General features: G+C 37.8%; 2 protein-coding genes across 5 annotated transcripts in view; one reads left to right on the top strand and one right to left on the bottom strand.

Annotated features, from left to right (window-relative positions):
• Positions 1-288: 288 nt before the first annotated feature.
• ALG11 (ALG11 alpha-1,2-mannosyltransferase) lies at positions 289-19376 on the top strand. 4 transcript variants are annotated; one of them, XM_014066590.2, is made up of 6 exons: positions 289-398; positions 10323-10422; positions 13255-13350; positions 15444-15677; positions 16996-17924; positions 19084-19376. In XM_014066590.2, exons 3-6 carry the CDS (start codon positions 13340-13342, stop codon positions 19353-19355), a joined length of 1446 nt encoding a protein of 481 aa, XP_013922065.2. In that variant the 5' UTR covers positions 289-398; positions 10323-10422; positions 13255-13339; the 3' UTR covers positions 19356-19376. The 4 variants fall into 4 exon arrangements, with proteins under 4 accessions (XP_013922065.2, XP_013922064.2, XP_087573075.1 ...); XM_014066589.2 differs by lacking the exon at positions 289-398 and having other exon boundaries at positions 10050-10422; XM_087716949.1 differs by lacking the exons at positions 289-398; positions 10323-10422 and having other exon boundaries at positions 12986-13350.
• Positions 18134-19714, bottom strand: part of NEK5 (NIMA related kinase 5) — a 28507-nt gene continuing 26926 nt past the window's right edge. Inside the window, exon 24 of the mRNA XM_087716944.1 lies at positions 18134-18858. The gene's annotated coding sequence lies outside the window, so the exon portion shown is untranslated. The remainder of the gene's footprint in view (positions 18859-19714) is intronic.

The following is a 19714-nucleotide window of genomic DNA, read 5'->3' as shown; positions in this document are numbered from 1 at the left end:
TCCATAGATTATGTCTCCACTGCGCATGGTTGCAAATAGGGTTTAATTTTTCCCACCCATTGTCTGCCTTACACTCATTGAAAAATGACATTTAATACGATTAATCTTTGTACACAGCTCTCCAGTGTCCTCAGCCAAGGCTGCCTTTCACAAGCTTGTCAAATATGGCCTAGGTGAGGCAATCCCATGTATAATTAACTCTTCCAACCGAACTTTCTTTCATCTTCAGTCAAAAGCATGTTCAAAATACTGGGAACCCAGATTTAAAGAGATCAACATGAAAAGGGCACAATGTTTATTGAAGTTTTTCTGTGTGACAGGCAGAAAATGTGAGCTGTGTGATGAAAAATGATCAGTCCTACTAACAAACGCAGAAGGAATGAAAATATCAAGCAAAGGTACTTTATGAATTATGTTTACCTAATAAAAAGGGCCTCAATAAATGTTACCCTAACTTTTCTTTCTTGCTGCAAGTTACTCCTATCTCACTTGACATGACTTCTGAAGTCTGCAAGTCTCAGATCATGAATCGGTGGCAGTTTATTTTCCATATAGAATTTCATTTCTCATTGTGGTTACTAAATGAATCTAATCAAGTTTGCTATTATTTCAAAAATCAGTTGATGTTTGCAAATCTCAGAACATGAATCTGTGGCAGTTTATTCTCTATATAGAATTCCATTTTGCACTGTTTACGAAATGAATCAAATCAAGCTTGATATTATTTCAAAATTCAATTGATGTTTGCTTTCAACAAATTCTTATAAATTTGCATGTATTCTGCATATACTAAAATACTACTGCCAGAAATCAAGCTCCCTAAAATTTTATCAAAACAAGCTTCCTGTGTCCATGCCACAACTTCGGCAAGGTTTCATTATACTTTCATAGGAAAGCCACGAGATAACCTTTCAAGAGATTATTAACTATTTTCAAACACATTATTAAAGTATTGCTCCTCATTCTCCAATCAGTAAGCAGCTCCCTGGAGCAGCTTTGATTTCTTTTGAAACAAAACTAGGGCAGATTTTTTGGCATGTTGTACTGTAATGTTTGCAGTTATTTGCATATTCATAATTCATATCAATGCAGGAACACAAGCAGAGAACCTGTGGACCTACTGATGTCACTGCACTACATTTCCCAGCATGCTTTCTCATTTGCCATACTGGTTGGGGATGCTGAACTCCTATTTCATTAAACATCAACAAGACTCGCCTCGAATGCTGCATAGCTCAATCCAAATTTCTCAAATATCTCTATCCTCTCCCCCAGCATACTTATCTAAGTTTTGCGATAATATCCTTCCTTAGTCCCAAAGGTGCTTTTTCAAGAGGCAACTGGACTTTCTGGTTTTCTTTGAAGATGTTTCGCTTCTCATCCAGGAAGCTTCTTCAGCTCATCCTTCCCTAGTGTTTCTGAATCTGTAGTTTCTTCTCAGAAAAGGACTTGCATTAGCGCATCCTCAGGTAGACTTAAGATCTTCCCCTGGTTTTGATGTCTCCCCTCTGATTCATATCTCAGTTGAAAGGAAGGGTTTTTCCACATACAATCACAGAAAATGCCCTTACAAATTGTAGCATGAAAACAGCTAGCCTGACCTTGGAGGAGCAAATACGCCCCCTTTTCATAATCTTTTGGATCCTCTCACAACAAAAGCTTCTTAAAAGCCACTAAACAAAAGGAATGTAATTTGAACTTCAGACTCTAAAATAAAACCGAAGAAAGGGAAAAGATGTTTAATAAGAGAATACAGTAGATCAGATGTGTTTAGGCATTAAAGCAGCTTATTCTCTAAAAACAGGATGACTCTTCTATATTTATTAAGGTGAGACATCCATTTAGGCAGTATAATTCTAGCTCTGTCATTAGGCTTATCATATTCTAGGCAGCAGAAATGCCCCTTATATTTTTTCCAAATAACTCAACAAGACAAACATACCTAACACTCTTTCTTCCTCTTATTTTCCCTATGAGTGAAATGGATTGGACTAAGAGAGAGTGATTGGCCCAAGTCAACCATGCCTAAGGTTACGTAGGACTAGGAGAACTCATGGTCTCTTGATTTCTAGCCTAGCGCCTTAGATCAAACTGGCTGCTAATCTTATTTCAATAGGAGAAGGAATCATCTTATTTTAAATTAAGGTATTACTTGTTTGTTTATTTAGACTAGAGAAATGATGGTTCCTATTGCCTAAGTGGTAAGAAAATAATTTCAACAGATGCATCCCTTGGAGTTGTCCATTCTTCTGGAAAGAACCACAGTGCTTGTTAGAACACAGTAACCTGTGTTTACATGTCACATTAAGCTACGTTTCCTACAATAATGCACAAATCATGCACCTCCGTTTTAAGGCAAGATTGTGAAATATGTAACCCTTCATATTTTGTGCCTTGTACTCATAATTCCCAGCTGGTAAAAGCATTGAGAATGAAGACTGTAATCCAAAACACTTAGAAGACCTGGTTTCTTACCACTGTTTGGACTTGATAATGTTGGATTACAACCTCTATCAGTCCCCATCATACGATCAAAAACCAAAAAGAAAAATTACAGAGAACACATGCCTTTAGACCCCCATAATGCATATCATTGTATACTATTTTACAAACTGTATTTCTAGCCCAGATACATATTCAAAAGTTTACTGTCATATTCTAACTTGTCCAGGAAAAGAACTAAAATATTACATAATTGTCTGGCGAATGACAAAAGCAATTGGCAAGAATTAAAATCATATAAATCTAAGATTATTATGTCTAAAAATGTAGGACAACGCATATCAAAGAGTGCTGAATCCAGCAGGACTACATAAAGGATTTATATAAGCCTAAGGAGGAATGAAACATTCTACAGTACCTACACATGAATCCAAATGGATACTTGATGGCTATCACAAAACATTGCTGTTCCTGTGATTTTAAAATAAGGAGCCCGCTGGAGCTTAAAATTGAGAAAACATTTTGAAAACATTGAAGAGCAATATTAGGTTCATATTTTATATTAATTACCAATATAGATATTTCTGCCTTAGTAGTTTTTGAGGGACATATCTATTTTGATTGTAAACCATAGTACATGGATTAATGTGATATTTTATTAAGCAACAGTACCTTATTAATTAATCATTATTCCACCACTGTTAACTTTCCCTTATATATTCTTTTATTCTAATCTTCTAGAGCAGGGGTCTCCAATCTTGGGAACTTTAAGAGTTGTGGACTTCAACTCCCAGAACTCTGGGGGTTGAAGTCCAAAAGTCTTAAAGTTCCCAAAGTTGGAGACCCCTGTTGTAGAGGATAGGGCCACTGTTCAAAAACTTTTCTTCACTCCTATTTTTTTTCCAGAATTACAATGAACCATGGCTATTAAAACAAAAAAAGTCACTCCCTTTCTGTTTTTTTAAAGGAAATAGTGCAATGCACTTATAAAATATAAATAGAAATTACTACAATTATAAAATATCAATTTCTGTAGCTTCATATTAATCTTCCTTTAGAAGTACAACAAGAGCAGATTTAATCTTCAAATGATTTTCTACTTTGCAACTCTCCTGCAATGTCTCTATTTTTTTTTAACCAAGTACAATTCGATCCTGAACATGTTTATTCTGGCTAAACTCAATGATATGTATTGCCAAAAACCTATACAGAATTACAGCATCAACCAATTATAGATGACACAGCTTATTCACAGTGAAACACAGACATTCAATGTGTGGCATACAAGAAATCTGACTATCAATATTGCTACTTACTGTGTATGTCTCTAATTTAAAATGTCTTCTGTTCAAAATATTTGAATGCATTCTGGAAGCTAAGCATTCCACAGTTGTCAGTACTGCTACAATGCATACCATGAGAAAAGCAAAAGCAGTCAGGAATTAAAAGCCACATGCTGATCATATGAAGGGACTTGGGCTTTATTAATCTAATTGGAATTTAACAAGATTATGGCAAGAAATTGCTTGCATATGTTTTATCCAGTGACCATGTAAATATTTAAATATTAGTGGTTGCATTTCTTCTATTTGTGTTCAATTCGGTTCACCCACAAATGCGCGCCCGACAAATGCGCGCCGCCAAAACCGCCGCGACAAAACAGCGCCGCCAAAACGGCGCCCACTAAAGCACGCCGAAAAATGTGCACCGACAAAAGCGTGCCATCGAAAACAACGCGAAAACAATGGTAACAACATTAACATAGCCTTGAAGAACTGGCTCGCCCGTCAGGCCTGGGGATAAGGATCGCTACCCCGCCCGAATGATGTATGCATGTTGTTTACTATTTTATTACATGTTGTTGTCTCAATGTTGTATTCCCCCCTCCCTGGTTTTCTGTGAGCCGCCCTGAGTCCCCTCAGGGAAAAGGGCGGCCTACAAATGCAAATAAAACCTCTAAAAACCTCTAAACCTCTAACAACCCTAACCCTAACCGTAACCCTAACCCAAAAACCCTAATCGCGCTTTTGTGGGCGTGGTTTTGTTGGCGCGCTTTAGTGGGCACGGTTTTGTCGGTGCCGTTTTGTCGCGGCGGTTTTGTCGGCGCGCATTTGTCGGGTCACAGTTCAATTCATGGAGACTGCCCAGACAAATCACTGCAGGTGTTTTGGCAAGTTTTTTTTTAGAAATGGTTTGCCCTTGCCTCCTTTTTAGGGCTGACAAAGAATGATTGGCCGAAGGTCATCCAGCTGACTCTGTGTCTAAGGTAGACTAGAGCTCACCATTTCCCAGCGTCTAGCCTGATTATTTAACCACTATACCAAACTGGTTCTCGAAATCTTAATACCAAATGCTAATGATTTAATACTAATATTAAATAAAGAAATTGTTTCAAAATATCTGAAAGTTTTAAAAAGAGATTTATTATTACTATTTCCAGATGTCCCTTTTCCTGAAAATTTGAACAAACTTTATTTTTCACACTTCTTAACTGCCCATATCCCTCAAGTCATAATTATTTCTTTTTAAATTATAACATAAAACAATTTAGCTAAAAAATAAACTACACAATGTTTCATAAAATACTACATCAAGAAATAAACCGATGAAGGAATTGCTTGCCACAAATACAAGCAACCCTTCAGTTTTCAGAAGTCCAGGAAAATAATAACAATAAACCGAAACTGATAGTGATCCTAGTCAGGTTCAGAAAATAAAAAAGTAAACATTATAGGCAGGGCCGGATTTTCCTATAGGCTAACTAGGCTTCAGCCTAGGGCCTCAAGATCAAGAGGGGCCTACATTCAAATTGTTAGCAAAATTAAAATTACACTATTCTAAAAACAGTGAACACTAAAACACTGAACCGAAAATAAGGAGAAATTCTACGCATATGACTAATAAACAAACATAAAAATGTATTGGTTAAGATAGTTCCAGGGCCGCGGCAGTTGGGGCCCGGCACCGGCGGTTGGGCGAGAGGCGCGGCCGCTCCCAGTAGCCGCCCCGCCGACGCGGAACCCACCAGCGGCTGGGCAGCTGAGCGCAGCAGGGGAGGCGGCTTGCTTTGCTGCCTTTGCTGCAGAGCAGAGCCGCCCTCCATCGGGAGGCCAGCTATATATATTGATATATATTGATATATCACAGTAATGATGTATTTTATTGTCTCTCATGTAATTTACAAACTTAAAAATGGGAGGTGAAAGGGCCTCATAAGTAGAATAGCCTAGGGCCACTTTTCATCTAACTCCGGCCCTGATTATAGGTGTCAAAACACGAATTCTGAGCCTCAGTCTATGACGGCTGTGTTACTCTGATGGCTAAAATTAGGATACTAGTAGCATCTTTTCCAAGTAACAAAAGGAAAGGCAGGTTGGTTACACAGATGCAGACTACAGGTAGTCCTTGACTTACAACAGTTCATTTAGTGACTGTTCAAGGTTACAATAGCACTGGAAAAAAGTGACTTATGGCCCATTTCTCACACTTATGACCGCTGCAGCATCCCTATGGTCAAGTGATCAAAATTCAGATGCTTGGCAACTGGCTCATATTTATGATGGTTGCAGTGTCCCAGGATCAAGCAATCCCTTTGTGTGAACTACTGACAAGTCAATGGGGAAGCCAGATTCACTTAACAACTGTGTTATTAACTTAACTGCAGTGATTCACTTAACAACTGTGGCAAGAAAGGCCATAAAATGGGGCATTCGCTTAACCGTCTCAATTAGTAACAGAAATTTTGGGCTTAATTGTGGTTGTAAGTCAAGGGCTACCTGTGCTTGTAATTACAGGTTAAAAGTAATTATTAATTACCAATTGCAATTTTTTTTAAAACCCATTGTGTTTGATGAGGTTGTCTGGGATTTCCTCAAATTCTTTAATTTACATTGTACAGGATTTCTCATCCAACAGTGCTGTTGAACTCTCACTTTTCCAAAACATTCGATCTTGAGATCTGTTATGCCGTGATCAGAGAAACTGAAACATTCTGATGTTATTTTGTCCTTCTTTTGTGTTTTGATTTGTTCATTAATTATTTTGCACAAAGATTGACCTATTTGTCCTATATAGTCCAGAGGAGCAATGCTGGCTGATGATGGTGTGTATCACCATAGAGAAGGGGGGGGGGGAGGGACCTCTTTGAACTTTTACACCTGTTTGTGCTAGCTTTTGGTTTCATAAGTTGTCCTTTGTCTATGGCCCTTTCTTTTTTGTTAAACCAAAGGTTTCTTGTGCAGAGAGGCAGCCACATGTTGTACATTTAAAGCAGCAAAATTTCTCCAAATTTAAATGTAAGATTGATCATTTTCCTTTGGCCTACAATTCATTCAAAGCAAAAATATATTGAATTATGATTTATTGAATTCTGGAATAATTACTACTGCTACTAAGAGCTCTGGAAGTTGCCAAGAATCAGCATGAACATATACTGTATACGAATAAACAGGGAAGATTTTCATGATGTTCAACATAAAGAAAAAATTATAACATTATCATTCCATTTACTTATAGAGCTCTTCTCGATATAAGAAAGGCAAGCTTTTAAAGTTGCAATTATGAATTCATGTAAAGTGAATTCATTGTGATTTGTTACACTTTCAGTCATTTCTTTGATTTCCATCTGAAGGCATAAAAACTTGACTTTAAGTTTTTATGCCTTCAGATGGAAATCAAAGAAATGACTGAAAGTGTAACAAATCACAATGAATTCACTTTACATGAATTCATAATTGCAACTTTAAAAGCTTGCCTTTCTTATATCGAGAAGAGCTCTATAAGTAAATGGAATGATAATGTTATAATTTTTTCTTTATGTTGAACATCACTAGTCTATTCCCTAATTGCTTAGGTGCTCCCAATTACAAAAACTGCCTAACAAAGCAAAAATTATTTGTTTAGTTAAGTCTCTCAAATAAGAGGATGTTGACTTGTTCCTTCTCTTATCAGCCAAGTAATAAAACCAAAATTACTTCTTGGTTACCCTAGTTAGCTTATAACAGACGCAATAAACCAAAACTGCTTGTTTGGATTGATTTATCCATCTATTCACTATATTACACTATAAAAATGTACTTAGCATATATAGCGGAGAACATATTTGAGAGGAGGTGCAAATCTGAAGCAAACAGACTACAGTAGTTTATCCTTCTGTGCTCCACTCAGTAATGCCCTTTAATGCTAGGCAAATGAGAGAAACTAATCTTGACATGAAACCTATTAAATAAAACCTCATTAAAAATTGATCCTACCTTAGGGTGTATAAGACTGAAATTCATCTGATGGCTGCATGAAGGAAACTTTTAAGAAAGAGCACAAGTGACCTTCTCTTTGACGTGTCCTCTTTAGCAACTTTTTCTTTTCAATTACATTGCAGCAACTGCTTTGTGAAGTTCTGCTCCATTACAATGTCACTAGCTGATGTCTGGTTTGCCCTGTAGCATTATAATTTATAACATGGTTTGATCAGTTTTGTCTGAGTAGTCTGTAAAATTCAACTGTGGTTTCTAAACTTCAGCCATATCTTAGCACCGTGATGGCGAACCTATGGCACATGTGCCACAGGTGGCACGCGGAGCCATTTGTTAGGGCATGCGAGGCGTTGTCCTGTCAGCTCCAGTGGGCATGCATGCGCTGGCCAGCTGACTTTGGCCTTCTTTTGAGGCCATTTTTCGCCCTCTGGAGACTTCCTTGAATTCAGGAACAAACTTCCGGTTTGGCCGTTTTTTGCCCTCTGGAGCCTTCAGGGAAGCCTCCTGAAGGCTCCGGAGGATGAAAAACAGCCCTACGGCCAAACCGGAAGTCCATTCCCAAACTTCCGGTTTGGCCATAGGGCCGTTTTCACCTTCCATAGGCTTCAGGGGAGCTCCTGAAGCTTCCAGAGGGCCTTGGGGAGGAGGCTGTTTTCGCCCTCCTCAGGCTCCTAGAATGTCTCTAGAGGCTGGGGAGGGCAAAAAAAACGCACCAAAAGTGGGGGGGGGGTGGTTTGCACTGGTCGTGCACACATGCGCACGCGAGGGAGGGGTCACACAAATAGCATTATGCATGTGGCATGCCTACACACGAACCCCCGCTTTTGGCGCGCAATCTAAAACAGGTTCGCCATCACTGTCTTAGCATCACTTATGGACCTAGCCACAGTGACCTTTTGAACACTATGAATAGAGCAAATCATGGATGTGTGAAGCTAGTCATTTAATCTTTCTATGAAATGTCAGGTGTCATTTCTCACAGCCTCTCAGAATTTTATATTTGCCCTATTACTGTGAAACCGAATATGGCAGAGTTTGACTATTATCTGTTAGTGTTTGTAAAACTTAGCAAGGCTGATAACATGTACAGTGAACACACGAGACGTTTGTGATCAATGACTGACTGCTTGCAAAAGTAAAGCGTTTAAGTGCATTAAAATCAATTTAAGGGAGTGGAGAGAAGAAGCTGACATAGAAAAATATATACTAAAAAAAACCACTAGTGACCTCTGTGAAAAATTAAACCATTGTTCTGTAAATAAGGATGGTTTTCTAGGCCTCTGGATGGACACAATTTATGTCCTTATTATTTGCTCACACAGTGTTTGTTATAAGATTTAACTCTTTACAACAAACTAGTCCTTTGAGCAAAAGATATATATGTTTCTCTCTTCCTGGAGAAACATTAATAAGAAAAATACCCTTCAGTATAAGAACTCTGTCGTGATTATTTTGAAGTAGTGGCAACAACAATTCACCCTCCATTTATTTACCCTCCAATAAAAATTTAAAAATGCCACTTTTGCCCAATTGAACTCATTTTCACCAGAGCCTGTACTGAAAAGTCTGCAGTAATAACGTATACAGCCTGAATGACTTAGGGCTCTTCGATGGAAGGAACGGTCTCTTCCTTTTATGAACTTAGACAACCGATCTTAGATTTGCAGGTAAAAATGTTGCTCTCAAAAGCAAGCAAGGAAAGCCTTCTGACCTGCTGCCAAGCTATGGGACACGGTTCCACCATAAAACTGTGTTCGACTAAAGGGCGCTCGACGAAACCGCGTAGCTGACGTCATCACAGCGCGACAACAGCGCGGAGAAAAAAGCATGCTGTAAAAGCTAAACCTAAAATTAACCCCTAAACCTAAACCTAACCCCACGAAACCTAATCCTAAACCTAACCCTTAACCTAACCCTTAACCTAACACTAAACCTAATCCTAACCCTTAACCTAACCCTAACCCTAACCCTTAACCTAACCCAACCCTAAACCTAACCCTAACCCTTACCTTAACTTGAATCGGCTTGCTTTCAAAGCGCTATTTAAAGCACCCTTCTTTCTCCGCGCTCGCTGTTGTCGCCCTGTTGATGACATCAGCGACGCGGTTTAATCGGGCGCGCTTTAGTCGAGCGCGGTTTTGTCGTGCCACGATGGGACACAATCTCTCAAATTCTGCATTACTGTATTACTTTTTTCTTCAGCATCAAAACAATGGGTCTTGTTGTGACCCACCAGCTGCCAGTGGAGTTGGCGGCAGACTTGGACGATGAGGAGGTTGGGGAAAAACATGGGCCAGTTCTTGGGCCTGGGGATGGCTCTGATGGATGCTCAGCGTCGGATACAGAGATAGAGCCAGGGCCATCCAACATTTTCAGCCACCAGAGAGGCATCTGTCTTTGGAGGCTGCTATGAGTGAGGAGGAAGAACAGCTGGGGCTTGTTCTAGATGCACATATATGCAGAGCTGTTAGGAGAGGTGAACAACGGAGAACCAGGAGTCGACTCGGGAAGCAAGGCACATGTGGCTGTTGAATGGCCCCTCCTTTGCTAGGGAATGAATAGAAGGAAAGGGGAATGGTTGTTGTAGGAGACAACAGTTCATATTTCTCATCATGTTTTGTGCCACAGAGACTGCTTGCCAGAACTTGCAACTTTGCAACTTGCAAACAGAATTTGCAACCTTTCAGCTGGAAGGTCGGCCTGGCAATTATCCCAAGGAACTGATAAGGTATGTTACTGCAGTTAACTCTTTGAAGGCTTATTGCCTGGACTTTTTGGTGTGTGAATGCCATTAATTCACAGGAGATAAATAAAGAGGGGTTTTTTTGTGACACAGTGTCTGTTTCTTGTTTCTGCTAGGGCTGGTCAGAACAGATCTCTTTCCAGGCTCTTAATTATTAACTGGCTTTAATATTAGTTGTATTTAAACATCCATATTACTTTCAGTAATTCTGAATGCTCACTGATCAGAAAGGTAAACATAAATTACTACATATCTTAAAGCAAAGAAATCTTTAATTTTTCTACAAGTATAATCTAACTGCTCTATCTGGAAAATCCATCCTGACTCTAGAAGAAATAAATTACAAATGCTGTCATCTTTACTGCCCATTTTGAAAATCTAGTATTACTTTGAAGCTAATCTGTAAGCATTTAGTCCTACTTTTACATTCTAGGAGGAAGAACAAATTGCAAAGAAATGCCTTATATTGTATTCTAAATCATTCAACAAATTGAAGCTAAAATCACTGTAGTTGGAAAAAAAGTATCCTAATAAATGGAAGCATCTCTTTTTCATAATGATTTTTTAAAAATGTTCATGCATTGAAAAATAATTGTAAGTCCTTTGTTTTATATAAAATATAAAATGAAAGACAAGTAGAGGTTAAAATTCTAGCTGAGAAAATAATTAAAATTAGGAATTGTTGCACTGGGCTTTTTCTCTTAGGAAAAAAAAAACAGTTTATCCTTACCCCTAAGTTTTCATGAGTATATGAAGTCATGAAAATTGTTGGTCAAGTACCTCTGCTGAGTCTAACTGATTCTAGGACTATTCTCTGATGTTTCCCCATTTTTCCTGAGTAGATAAGCTTCCTCTCTTTTTTTTCTTCTTCTCTTTGGATAATTTGTTCTGCTCAACAGAGAAATCAGATTGGTTCCTTTCTTAGATTCAAATGCACACATTGCAATCTGCAATTTAAAAAAGTAGGTACATTTCAGAGGATCAGAAGCTAGAAAGAATCTGTATAAACAAGTCCTTCAAAAGTTTGCATAACCTTCATTTCCCTAGTCTCTTCCCAACTGCTGAAAAATCCCTAGAAATTGTATATAAGCTAAAATACATGCAATAAAAATAGTTACAAATTCTTCCTTTGTTGTTTGTCTTTTCTTCCATTCCCAGAAAGTCTTTTTATTTGTTAAATCTTGCTGTCCAGTTTGAGATTTCAAAGTTATACATGGCAGAAATAATAATCATATTGAGAATTATGATATACTTTTCATATCAATTTTTCCATAGTCTGCGTAGATTTTGAAGAAAAAGAAAATAAAATTTCCTTTTAAACAATTTTTAAAAATATAATTATTTCAAATTACCCCCTTTTGTGTAGACTTAAATAAAAGAAATTTGATCTGGAATAATGTCAGGTTTCCAAGTGATGGAACCTATTCAAAAGAAATATGCAAACTCCATCTTTCAAAACAAATTTCTTTTATTTAGGTAGACATCAAATTGGCGAAGTCTGTTGTAATTCCAAATCTGACACAAACCGGAATTACAATCCTCCGGGATTGGGCGGCCTATAAATTGATTTAATAATAAATAAATAAATAAATAAATAAATACACCACATAATATTGAAAATTAAAAAGTCACATTCTCCAATAAAAGCAAAAATCATCATTGCCCCGTTGTCTTCAACTTCACCTCCAGCTCTCAGCAAGGACAGCCTCTGTTCCCACGGGAAAGAAGATCACCTAGCCAAAGCAATCCTCACTATCTATTCGTTCCCCGCAACCTTAAGAATGTGGCGAGCCCCCCAAAAAAACCCTTACATAGTAAAGAGAAAGAAAAGGAATGAACGAGTATAATAAAGAGCTAAATAAAATGGCTACACATGTCAATTTCGGGTTCGACAATCAGCCTGCAGAAACTTTAGACAAAATTAGTGAGATTCTTCTCTGTAATTATGAAATACTCTTTAGCAATTTAAAATAGTACCACAAATTATATTTTCACCATATCCTCATTCTAAGGTCACGTCAAGTTCCATAGTATGTGAAAAAGGAAAAATAAACTGACATAATTACGAACTATAAGCACAAATAATTAAAATAATTTTAAAAACTAAAAATAACATTACAGAAAACTCACCAATGCAGGTTTTCTGCATTGCAAGTTTTAAGAGAGCTTTAGAAAAGTATCAAAGAGCAACACCTTGTGGACTTCAATAGATGTGAATTCATTTTGTAGCTCCAATAAATCTATATAAAACCAATGGGGTGCTTTTAAAACAATGTTCCAGTTTTAACTCTATTTAGCTATATAATCATAATCGACCAATAACGAACTGTATTTGTTAATGATATTTTAAGAAAACTATCTGCAAGTGGAAATTTGAATTGATTCGTATTAGACAGATTTCATTTTAAGTTGTTAGAGGTCCCCCTTACAGCCCCCGAAGCGGCTGTAAGAACGTTTTACAGATTAATACGTGCATTTTATTTACCCAGCCAATAGCTGCTCTTTTTCATGCCTCACTGCAAATTTCTTTACTTCCCACCTTCAAGCAATGCAAGAAAAGCACTTCAAATTTTTGCGCGGTTCATGTCTGTCTACTTATTGGCTGCTTTTGCGGGCTCTCATAGGGTATTTTGTAGGAAGAGAGAGAGACGTGGCACTTTACGGTAGTCAAAATTTAGGCGTCTGGTAGCAGTTTTCCCGACTAACCCGATTTGTTAAAAGACTTTGTGGGCTGCGCTTCGCATTATCAGCTGCGTTAAAGTGGGTGTTTTGACAACCGATGGCAACCTCCACCGACGGCAATCTTTCTTGTCATAGAAACGGCGACAGACTTTTGGCTATCAGGAAAGGATCGTAGGTCTTTGAACAAGGAAGAGGCAGACATTGTAAATCTGGAGCCGTTATGGGAAACAGGTACGTCTACATGTTTTCGTCCCTCTGCATGCAACGCTGTCAACGATCAGAAGCATTCATTGACAGTCCAGGGATGGCGAAACTATGGCCCTTTTATGACTCGTGGACTTCAACTCCCAGAATTCCTGAGCCATCATGGCTGGCTCAGGAATTCTGGGAGTTGCAGTCCACGAGTCATAAAGGGGCCATAGTTTCCCCCGCCTCTGATTTACGCCTAGGCCCACAATTCGTTTGGGAAGGGAATAGTCGTTTCAGGGCTAGAGCGTCGGGGCGGACCAACGACTTCCGGGCCTGGATGGGGTACGTTCGCCCCTAAAATGGGGACCTTCAAACAGCTTTTCAGGTGAGAGTTGGCCTTGTGATATTTTAAAAGAGTAAGAGATGTATCACGATATAAATTTCCTAGATTCCTTTCCGATCATCAAGGGCAAGGACTATCAACCTGAAGAGGAATAGGTAGCGTCTTCATTGTAAAGCGGTAACTACAGGAAAATCTCTCACCGTCTACTTATTTTTTCAGCCATAAATGTCTGGGTATAATAAATGTTCGTTTTCCATTCTTCTTCTAAAAGCTAAAAATTAGAGCCAAAACGTGTATGTACTGCTCAAAAAAAAAAAAGGGCAAAATGTCACTCCAATACAGTAACTTATGGTCACAATTGAGCCCAAAATTTCTATTGTTAAATAAGACATTTGTTAAGTGAGTTTTGTCCCATTTTACGACTTTTTGTGCCTCTGCTGTTAAGTGAATCACTGCAGTTGATGAGTTAGTAACTCAGTAACACTGCAGTGGTTAAATTAGTAATATGGTTTTCATGTGAATCTGGCTTCCCCATTTAATTTGCTGGTCAGAAGGTTGCAAAAGGTGGTCACACGACCCCGGGGACGCTGAAATGGTCATAAGTATGAACCAGTTGCCAAGCATTTAAATTTTGCTCACATAATCATGGGGATGCTGCAAAGTTCGTAAGTATGAAAAACGGTCATAAGTCAATTTTTTCACTGCTGTTGTAACTTCAAACGGTCACTAAATGAACTGTTGTAAATTGTATGCTCCATCTTCCTTTTTAATTCTTCACCTGTATGAATTTGTCAGATCAGCCTTTTTGCCCCTTTTTCATTCAAATGCTTAGGATTTTACCAGGATGTTCCCACCATTAAGAACGGATTATCTTGATTCAAGAATCAGTAGCAGTCTTGGTGATAGATCTGCATTATTCGTCTCTGTCTTGTATAGACCACTTGTGATTGGAAGGGTTGCTGCAGCTCAGATACCCTTATTGGAGAATGCCTTGAAATTGAATACTTTCCTATTGTTAACCCAAATGGGCAAATCAATTATTTATTTTGGTGTTGTAGTGAAGATGCTGGGCCAGAAAACCAAGAGGCTGGGATTTCTAGACCTCCGTTAGGATGAAAGCCAGCTGGGTAACCCTGGGTTACCCAGCCCAGCCAGGCCCACTTTACAGAATATTGTGGGGAAAATAGGAACTGGGAGTATTAGGTATGTTCATTGCCTTGAGATAACAATCCATCTGGGTTGATGCTATTTAAATATATACACACATGCAAAGCCCCTTCTCTGTTACAGAACTACATTGCTGAGTACATATAAAAGCTGTAGACCAACCCCATGGGGAAGCCTTTACATAGATAGTACAGTAGATGCTTTCTTGGTAAAAATATATTATGCAGTATGGCTGAACCTACAAAATCTATGGATATGTACTGGTTTTGAAATCTGGTTAAAGATGACTTGCCACTGATTTTATTCTCTCATCCGTGTAGGAGAATACCCCTTTATGATTACTGGCAAGAGAACAAACACATTCCTTAATAGGGGGTCAAATAAATTGACTTTTCGTTTCTAACTTTTTGTAAAATTTAAGTTCTGCTCTGTGGATGGTGATCTTGCATTTTGTCTCTCATAGCTAATTTACTTAAACAAATGACATGCATTAATGAATGTTATTATTAAGAACACAAATATTTCAAGCATTGTTTATCTTTTCTAAGTGTTTGAATAGTTTCCAGAGTTCATTATGATGTCTTAAAGCTATATTTCAACTTCGCATTTTCTTCCCCCCTCACAGATTACTCTATTCATTGATTATACCTGCCTTCATATTAGCTGGAGGTTTATTTCTCTGTCTGTTGCTTCTACTCTATTGTTTACGATTCTGGCTTCAGCGACGGAGAAATCTACTAACGCCTCCAGGGGATGATGGGGAAAAGCCACTCGTAGTTGCATTTTTCCATCCATATTGTAATGCTGGTGGTGGTGGAGAGAGAGTGCTATGGTGTGCTTTGAGAGCTTTACAGAAAAAGTAAGTAAAGACATGTTCATGCTTAAATATATGTATTTCTGTACCTTCTGTATCTTGAGCCTATCTTCTGGAGTATTGGCTATTCCTGCCAGCTTGATGCAATCTGCAAATTTAATGAGTTCCCCTTCTAACCCCTCGCCTAACTCATTGATGAAGATATTGAAGAGTAGGTCAGTTTTGAGCCAAATGTATATAATTAACTAGAAAACATACCCTCCCTGTTGGGTCATTATTTCAAGCATATTTCCTTACCTAAATAGAGTGCATTGAGTGTAGAAGTGACTTCTGACTTCCCCATTGAGTTTCTGGTGGGAATCTGGCAGGGAGCATTGGAAACCCCCTCCCCTCCAGGTAGCTAAGTGGCTGCTGGTGGATGGGAGAGGGAGCGAGGGATTGTGATCTGGTTGGGAAACTGTCACAGAACATTGAAAATGATAATGTGATTGCAAGTGCAGTAGCAGCACTTGAAGCAGCACCAAAATTCCCCAAATTTCATTACCTTGGGAGTCATGGGTCCAAGATTTGGGGCACAATCTGTAAATTAGCCCATTTGAGGTACCTTGGTTCAAAAATAGTTGCCCTATTGCTGTCCCAGCCCAACATGTATGAATACTTCAGTTCAAAACTGAATACACTGAGGTAGAGATTGGAAACAAAAGTTTATTTTTAGTGACAATAGGAAATCTCCCTCAAAGCTGTTATACCTCACTTATGTCTCCTGGTGGCTTTTATACAGCAATTTCCACTATTTCACCCAGTTAAAAGTTCATGACAATGAGTGTTTTAGTAATATATGAATTCTCGTGTGGGACCATTCTTAGACAATAGTGAATACATCTAAGGAAAAAACCCTCAGTAAACCATGCTTGCATTTACATTGTCACAAAGCTAATTTAGAATTGATTTAAACATATATGATTGGAATTTAATTTAGAACACACAAACATGTCTGTCTATCTGATCTATCGTCTGTCTGTCTGTCTGTCTATTTGTCTATCTATTTTTGTGAGGTGGGCCTTGTAAAAACTTCTGTGATGCTCTAAATGGATTGGGGCTGATATAGCATATAACTTCTTCTTAAGAAACCAACTATAGAACTCTGCTATGGGCATAGCGTGACAGAATAATTAATCATCTTTCCTCATTTAAAACATTTTTTTTTGAGTTTCTGCAAAGCCTGATAGCAAAAGCTTTGGGAGTAATTTTTAAATATCAAGGTATTATATAGCATTAAGCCATGGGTTTAAAATTAGCTGAAAAGAGAACAAAATGTTGTCTGCATCTGAAATATTTTAATAGGAAAACATTTTATTTCCAGGTACAAGAATGCCTCCTACATTGTCTACACAGGTGATACTGATGCTAGAGCTGAGCATATTCTACAAGATGCATACAGGCGATTCAACATCAGACTGAAACACCCTGTGAAGTTTGTGTTCTTGAATAAGCGCTACTTAGTAGAAGCCTCCCGTTATCCGTATTTCACTCTGTTAGGCCAGAGCTTAGGATCTGTGTTTCTTGGCTGGGAAGCTCTTACGAAGTGTATCCCTGATATTTATATTGACTCCATGGGTTATGCATTCACGCTTCCTCTCTTTAAATATCTGGGAGGTTGCCGAATAGGATGTTATGTTCACTATCCTACAATCAGTACTGATATGCTTTCTGTGGTCAGGAATCAGCATGCACGATTTAATAATGCAGCCATTATCACAAAAAATCCCCTCTTAAGTAAAATGAAACTTGTATATTATTACTTTTTTGCTTCCATATATGGGCTAGTTGGTTCTTGCAGTGACACTGTCATGGTTAATTCTACATGGACTCTCAATCACATCCTTTCCCTCTGGAGGTGTAACGACCGCACAAGCATTGTGTATCCACCTTGTGACGTACAGACTTTCCTGGATATTCCACTACAAGAAGAAAATGGGATTATAAAACCAACAGTTGTTTCTATAAGCCAGTTCAGGCCGGAGAAGGACCACTCCCTGCAGATTAGAGCTTTTGCTAAATTTTTGGCTAAAACTGAAGGACAGCCACTCTTGCCAAAGCTTATTCTGATTGGGGGCTGTCGTAACCTAGATGATGACCAGCGTGTAAATGAACTTAAGAAGCTCTGTCAAGAGTTAGGCATTGAAAAAAAGGTGGAATTCAAAGTTAATATTCCATTTGAAGAACTAAAGAGGCATCTAGCTGATGCAACTATTGGACTTCACACCATGTGGAACGAACATTTTGGAATTGGTAGGTATTTTTGTGTATGTTCTGTAAACTGCTGCTTAGAAAATTTGGGTCAGTAAAATAGATTGTGTAGCTAAGGTTTAATTTGCATTTTCAGATCAAAAAATGACATTTCTGTCCTCAATACCTCATCAAATTTGCATGGTGATTTACTATAGTGGCCTGACCTAAAATGGTATATAAACTGCCATGAATACTTACTATTAATAACCTCATCAAGATTTTACGTGATTATCTCAGGTTTTCTCTGTTCACTCATAGTCCTAAAAAGTAGCAAATGCTACTTATTATGATTCGCATGTCATAAACATTATACATTATTAACTTTAATTTGTTTAATATTTTTGACATTCATGGCCAAATTGTCAACTCTATTAAATACTGAAACCAAATACTTAGGAATTTTAAATAAAGATCAGCAAGTAAGAGGCAATCTCCCCAGAAACCCATAATAGTGAAATGTTTGATAGGAGATACACTAGTATGCTGCAATACATTAAACATTTCTCTGAAATTTATTGATTTTATAGTATCTATAGCCTGCCCCAATGGTGCAGACTGGGCGGTAACCAACATTAAATCAATCCAATATTAACACAAATGTCATATAAGGGTACATCCAGTACATCTGAACTCAGAAGCTTATTAGCAGCCAATGATATGGCCTCAAAATCAGTGTTATTCTGCTCTATCAAGTTCTTCTACTCAATCCAGACACTGCATTCTGTATCTCCTGTTGCTTCTGTGTTGTCTTCAAAGGTAGATAGTTCTTCAGATAGGGCTGAAAATTTGCACCAGCCAAAGCTGGTTAAAGCCTCTTTTTTTCCATTGACTCTCCTTACTGTTGAAGCTAGAGCTGCCAGTCAAAGAGACCATGTCTTTAATTTCCTGTGAGTAATTTACTTGGATTTTGTGACTGCAGGATCAGGACTGGAATCTTAGGATAAACACAGAAATGTAGTTTGATCACTACTTTTTCGAGAGTATTTTTTACCAAGTTGTTCCAAATTTTCATTGGTTGCACGTGCTACTTTAGAAATTAAGAAAACAAGAGTTGTGCCTTTTCTTTTGTATGCAAAGTTGAAATAGGAAATGGCATTCTTGGTTGAGAAAGAATGAAAGAACCACAGTATTACAGCAATCTGTTCTATGTCTTCTACAGGAATTGTTGAATGTATGGCAGCTGGCACAATTATTCTTGCTCACAATTCTGGAGGCCCAAAATTAGATATTGTGGTACCGTATGAAAGAAATATAACTGGATTTCTAGCAGAAGATGAAGATGGCTATGCAGACTCTATGGCTCACATCTTTTCATTATCTCCTGAAAAAAAGCTGCAGATCAGACAAAGCGCTCGTGAATCTGTGAAGAGGTTTGCTGATCAAGAATTTGAGGAAACATTCTTATTATCTGTAGAACGGCTATTTAAATAAAATATTTTGCTTATAAATATATGACATACTTGAGTTATTATGGAACTACAAATATATGTTCTACATTTCTATTTATAGTGCAACAAAGGTTTTACTCTTTAAATACTAAAGATATCTTGATAGAGCATATTTGACAGATTTTAATGTCAAGTAGTATTTAAGGTCCTACTTCCCAAAATTATCACAAAATTATCCAGCATTCAATAATGATTATCTAATTCTTGTCATAATAGCATTGAGCATATATTTTAATGATTTAATTGTATTAGGGATTAAATTTATTCCATTATTTTAATTCTTTCCATAATCTATTCTTTAGTTAACTAAAAGCTATAGAATTTATCCAAGATTGAATGCCT

Source organism: Thamnophis sirtalis, unplaced genomic scaffold (genome assembly GCF_051295495.1).
Source record: "Thamnophis sirtalis isolate CommonGarterSnake01/CBP01778 unplaced genomic scaffold, rThaSir2_p1.2 scaffold_5, whole genome shotgun sequence".
Classification (NCBI taxonomy): Eukaryota; Metazoa; Chordata; class Lepidosauria; order Squamata; family Natricidae; genus Thamnophis; species Thamnophis sirtalis.
Note: the sequence above shows the minus strand (reverse complement) of the source record. Positions and strands in the feature narration are given on the sequence as shown.